The 6,185-nt window shown below is 49.7% G+C and overlaps 1 protein-coding gene across 1 annotated transcript in view; it reads right to left on the bottom strand.

Moving 5' to 3' along the window:
- Window positions 1–2,041: 2,041 nt before the first annotated feature.
- ANKRD33B (ankyrin repeat domain 33B) overlaps window positions 2,042–6,185 on the bottom strand; it is an 87,000-nt gene continuing 82,856 nt past the window's right edge. The window contains exon 4 of the mRNA XM_029217103.1: window positions 2,042–2,874. Within this exon, the coding sequence (XP_029072936.1) occupies window positions 2,042–2,874 (833 nt within the window). The remainder of the gene's footprint in view (window positions 2,875–6,185) is intronic.

Below are 6,185 nucleotides of genomic sequence, written 5' to 3'. Positions count from 1 at the left end.
ACAGGAGGCAAAGGGGTCAGCAGGGAATGTATGTGGTGACGGAGCTGGGGGGCACTGCTCATCAGTGCCGCATCCCTGACCGACACTGGAGCGGAGGGAGGAGGGCTGACCCCTTGGTGAGAAAAATGCAGCTAGCCATTCAAAGCCACGAAAATACAGAAACACGAAAATGATCTCAAAGGATATGGATTGGACTGTCAGGGAAACGGGTGTTTCTCTCCACGTCGGGGACCAGCTTTCATCTCATCCAAGGGGACTTGGCCAACCTCAACCCTTAGACACGAAAGTGACCCAACAGCCAACTGCATCAGTGATGCTCAAAGTGGGTCCAGACCTCTGTGCCTTTCTTCTTGTGCCCTTCTGGGATGAGGGAGGAACTCACTAAAATCTGACTTTAAGAGCTGTATTATCGTCACACCTGTCTCCCACCAGTCTGGGTGCAGCCTGATGGTCTGTTTATTGAGATTTGGGGGAAGGTGAGTGTGAGATGCTCAACTCTGAAGGATGGGGCAGAAGGGGGAGAGTGGCGCTACCCCGCCCACATAATGAGACAGACACGTGCTCATTACCGCATAGCCAGGGAGCACGATTTCCCCTGCGAATCTAGAGTTATAATAAAGAGCTTCCAAACTGGTCTGTAATATTTTAAATCTATGGCTTCTGAGCAGAATAATATTTAAATAAAGTGCTGTTGGTAGTGCATATGTGAGAGAGACTCTGCAACCCAGATGGCCAGAGATTCATTAGAATTTCTCAGTGCTTTGGAGATAACTCCCTCGGAGAGCTCAGGGCCCAGGGCAAATCACATACATGCTCTGCCGAAGTCCCAACATCTTGGAAATTCTACAAAGTCGGCATAAGGGTAAACTGAAGATCAGGGGCAGTCATCAAAGGAAAAATGAAAGTAATTCCACACCAGGGATTCCTTGGAATTGAGTCAGGAGGCGGAAGCAACCCAGCTCACTCCAGGCAAATTTGCCTAAAACATGTTTGCTTAAGTATTCAATTGTAGTCCCTGTTTCTCTAAAAAATTTACACCTGCCCCCATTTCAGCAGTCTGCAGAACACTGGGTTCCTTATGCTTTTTGCATATTTTTTACATTTTAAGGATATCTGAATTCAATTTATCCAAGAGCACATAACTTACTTTTGTATTTCTAGTAATAATGTATTAGATTTGCCCCTATTTTCTTAAATACTTTTTTCTTATGTCAATATCTATTTTTGAACATGTTCGAGACTTTGTGTACAGTTTATCTAAAATCCCTTGCTTAAAATGAGTTTGTCCTAGCAATAAATACGTGCTTCTCTACGCAGTCTCATACTTTGACAACTGGGTTTTTTCATCATTTTCTAGCACTGGATGGACAAGAGAGCTTAAAAAGTAAGATACAAGGAAATCTGATTCCTCTATCTTACTTGATCATTTTGCTGTAAAGTAAATGCCTCCATCAGATGGAAAGAAATATTCTGCATCACTTAATCCAGTTAAGAACATGCAGTGCTCACGGGCACCCACGTGAGATGGAAAGGCAAAGACCCAAACAAACAGCAGAAGGGGGGAGAATGCCACAAATTCTGTGTGAAATCATAGAGATATCACAAGTAGTCATTGCTAGAAACGGTACTTTAAACAAAGGGTCTTCAGACAAATGCATTAAAACCATCCTACGTACGAAGAGCCCCATCTTTGTATGGGGCTGGTAAAGTGCTGCACGTTCGACTGATTAAAAATACAGAATTATCCAGAAAATGCCCTTCTGACAAACTGGTCTTAAAAATTTCTTAACGGAGGTTCTAAAGATAAACTTTTAGGTAAAACGCCCACTAAGTGTACTGACTGCTGGGGGAACTGGTTTTAGGCAAATCGATTAGTGCTATGCCCAATTCACTCTTGGGTGCAGCCTGAACAAACACAAACGTTTTCCCGGGCCGAAGGGGCCTGCGGGCACGGGGACGTGTGGTGCGTAAAAGGCAAGGGCCGGGCGGAGGTTCTGCGTCCTTCCTCCCCGCCCACCCCCAGACACCCCCCGCCCCCCCGTCACGTCCTTTTCCTCCAGGACGGTGCCCGCTTCTCCTTGTGCGCCGTGGCCAGCCGCTGCTTCTCTGCCTCTTCCGCCTTCCTTCTTTCCTCCTTCGCCTCCTTGTACCGCCACTTGGGGAGCTGCAGGTGGGTGCTGTCCTTGGTGCTGCCCTTCGCCGCCCGCTCGGGCTGGAAGGCGGGCGCGGGCGCCTTGCTGATGCGCACCTTGGGGATGACCACGCCCGGCCGCACGCTGCTCCGCCGCAGCAGCTGCAGGGACAGGAGGCTGGCCTTCCGCGGGGCAGCTGGCAGCTGGGAAGAAGACGTGGAGCTGGCTCTGGGGGCCCCCTCTCTGGAGACCCCCGCGGTCTGGGAGGTCCGGAATCGCTGCTCGGCGCCCTCCGCTTTGTCCCTCTCTTGGGCTTGCGTGTCCGGGTGCCCCCGTGCCGCCAGGATTTCCTGCACCGCCAGCCGCCTTTTCCCCACACAGGGGGGGTTCTCGGGGCACATGGTCTGGCAGACGACGGCCACGGCGGGGCTGTAGAGGCTCGTGGTCATCCTGACCATGTGGTCCAGGGCGCCCCCATCCTCCAGGCCTTGGCGCAAGCGGGAGGTCAGCATGGACCGCACAAACTCGGTGAGCCTCTGCAAGCAGTTCTTGGAGCCCGCAGGCTTCGGACCCGCCTCGGGGGCCAGCGGCAGCTCTGGCTTGTACTTTTCCCCAAACTGCTCTGGGCAGGGTCGCTCCAGCAGCCTCTGGATGACGTGGACCGCTTCGAACCTTCCCGTGTAAGTAGCCCACTCCTGGGACGACATTCCGCGGTGAGGGTCCCTGGCGTGGACATCAGCCCCTGAAAACCGCAAAGAAGAAACAGGAATGGGTGGATGCAATAAGACCTCCCTTCCACAGGCAGAAAACGAAAAGACAGTGAAATGGATCAAAGGCGAAACTTCCAAAACCTTCTAACAGACCCTACCCTGGAGCTGGGCCACCTGGATGAACCCACACCTGACCGTCACCTCTTGCGTTTACTATTGTAACACAACCGACCTTTTGTTTTTGCGGTACGCGGGCCTCTCACTGTTGTGGCCTCTCCCGTTGCGGAGCACAGGCTCTGGACACGCAGGCTCAGCGGCCATGGCTCACGGGCCCAGCCGCTCCGCGGCATGTGGGATCTTCCCGGACCAGGGCATGAACCCGTGTCCCCTGCATCGGCAGGCGGACTCTCAACCACTGCGCCACCAGGGAAGCCCCACAACCGACCTTTAAGTGTTCCACTTAATGGTTTATCTTTCCTAAATAAAACCCCCTAAACTCAGCACCTAAATCATGGAATTTTTTTATAGAAATAAGATTTCATGGCTTTCCAGCAATGGAGACACAATCAGACCACAAAGGTGCTTTGTAACACTTGGCAGATGATACTAGAATGTTCTAAAAATACTAACAGTAACTCACAGGCAAAGCACTCAGTGTCCTATTTATTTATCATCTCCCTTTTTCCTCCAAGATCTCTTGTGGGGACGATTATGGTTCTTATCTTACAGGAAACGTGTGGCCCTTCACTTTTCGTGCTGGTGGTTAGTTGGTCGTGGGTCGTGGGCTTCTCCAGGACAGAGGCAGTTTAAGCAAAAACTTAAGTCATTTTTGCTTCCTTAACACACATAGTTCTGGCTGGTAGGAGGCATGCATTTAATAAACATTTGTTACAGAATGGATGGTGGTCCCAGTGGCTGAGGGCACTGCTGGAGACCTCGAAGCTGGTAAGAGAGAAGTGCTCAGACCTGGGTCCTGACCCTCAGCTGCCTGCACTTCCCACCACCCTGCTGGGGGGCTCTTCCTCTGTGACACTTTCCTGTGTCAACAGGGCCAGGGCCTAGTACTCAGGGACTTGATCCAACACTAATCTAGGTGCGCTGTGGAGCTGTTTTGTAGGCGCGGTTAGCATCCACAACTGGTTGACTTTTAAGTCCAGATTACCACCCAAAATGTGGGTGAGCCTCGTCCAAGGTCTTAGGAGCAAAAGTTGAAGTTTCCTGGAGAAGAAAGAATTCAGCCTGAAGACTGCAGCATCCACTCCTGCCCAGGTCTCCAGCCCACTGGCCTGTCCTACAGATTCCAGGCTTACCAACCCCCTAAATCACGTGAGCCAATTCCCTAAAATAAATCTCTTAATATATATCTCCCATTGGTTCTGTCTTTCTGCAGGACAGAGGCTGCATCTCCTACATCCTCACTGGTCACTTCCTTAATAAATCTCCTCCGTACCAGCCACTGCCCCCTCTTAATACTGCAAAGTTAAACTTCAGCTCAACTTGATGAAATGTTCATAAGTTTCAGCTCGGTAGTAAAACAGAAATTAACCAGGGATTGCTGTTCAATTAATCTTGGTCCAATCTCAGCCGAATATACAGTTAAAAATCATTCAGCATTTCAAGTCCCATTAGTCATATTTTCACTGGCAAAGCAATGTGGGAAGTAGGGCAATTATCTAGTCTACCCAGGGACCAGGCCCAGCAGAAGCTTCTGCATTTACATCCCACACAGACCGGGGTGTCCGGCATGCTATGGCAGGTGAATATGAACGAGAGCAGCAGGGGGTCTCAGCGACTTCCCTGCCCCATAGCCCTCAGTGGCCCCATGGCTGAGGCAGACGCAGCTCACCTGAGCTCGCCCGGTAGTGCTCTTAATTCTGTGACACGTTAAAGAACATATCAGAAGAGTGGTAATTATTGGGAACTGGAAATCACGATGGAACTCATTAGCTACAGTACAATTTATAAACGGACTCAAATGAAAAGGAGGCAGTAAAAATGTCATTGCAAAAAATAGATTGACACATTAAACCTTAATTCGTTGCACATCACTTAAAAAAGGAGCAAACTGAAAAATTAAAATCTTAATGAACGCTGCTTGAAAGAGACATTTTTCAAATGCTAATGGAAAACTAAAGGAACAGCTGTCAAAAGCTGAGTGCACCTCTTCCTTTTCAAAATCACCTTGGAAAATACAAACACTGTAAAGAACGGAGGCCATTCTGACTGTAATGCAGCTCAAGAATCTGAGTCATGCTATAAATTAGGGATTCACTTCCTTAAGAAAGTACTATTAAGGGTAATATTAAAGGCCTGGGCATAGTCATTAAATCATGAAAGGCAAGTACTGACGATTAGCACGTTATACTTATATCTTTTTAGAAAATACGGAGCACCTCTGACAGGCCAAAGTACCCATCGCCTGCCCCAGAGACACCCGGCATCCTCATCCCCCCACCCCATGTTGTTTCGCCCAGGGCTCCAGCCGTGCAAAGGCTGGGCTCCTGCCAATGAGTCCATTTGCTGCCACGCTAAGTGCTGTGAGCTGTCTACACAGAATCCTCTATTTTATTCAAGGCAGCAACTACTCAGTTCTAGGCAATGCATCATGACTGGTCTATCCCTGAGTTTCAAAACTTGGCCATACTGACATTTGGGGCCAGATGACTATTTGTTTTGGGGATTGTAGGGCTTTTAACAGCATCCCTGTTCTCTGTGCACTAGATGCCAGTAGCATTCCACCAGTTGTGACAATCAAAAATGTCCCCTGGGGGATCACACACATCCCCACCCCATTGAGGATTATGGTTCTGACCTCGATGACCTGCCACGTTGTTCCCCATTCTCCCAGTCTCCCTTACAGCTGGTCAGTGAGCCCCAAAGAGAAGGCTGCAGCACCCTGATCGAAGGGACCGATGAATCTGAGGCCTGGAGCTCTGGTGACCATCGTGCAATCATGAGGTGACCAGTCAACACACTGGCAGGTGGTTGGGGGGCCGTGTGGAGCTGAGTGGACAAGAGGAAGAAACCTGGGTCTGTGATGTCCTCATGGAGTCCAGGGCCAAGCTCTGCATGGTGACTTCCAGTGAGGTGAGACAGACAGACACTTGCTTTCTTTAAGCCACCGTCAAGTCAGGACTTCTGTTACTGGAAGCAGAAAGCATTCTAAAAGGGACTAAAGGAAAACAATCTACCTTCCGTTGCTCATTCTTAGGACGCTTTTCTCCAACAGTCAAGGCCAGGTATGTGGGACCAGCAGGAGGCAGGCAGAGCCCAGGGTGCGTCACTTCCTTTCCTATTTATCTCTAAGCCCCCATCCCCATGTTATCTTATCTCTAAGCCCCCA

This window comes from Monodon monoceros, unplaced genomic scaffold (genome assembly GCF_005190385.1).
Source record: "Monodon monoceros isolate NGI ecotype Baffin Bay Population unplaced genomic scaffold, NGI_Narwhal_1 Super_Scaffold_12, whole genome shotgun sequence".
Classification (NCBI taxonomy): domain Eukaryota; kingdom Metazoa; phylum Chordata; class Mammalia; order Artiodactyla; family Monodontidae; genus Monodon; species Monodon monoceros.
This window is presented reverse-complemented; position numbering and strand designations above follow the sequence as displayed.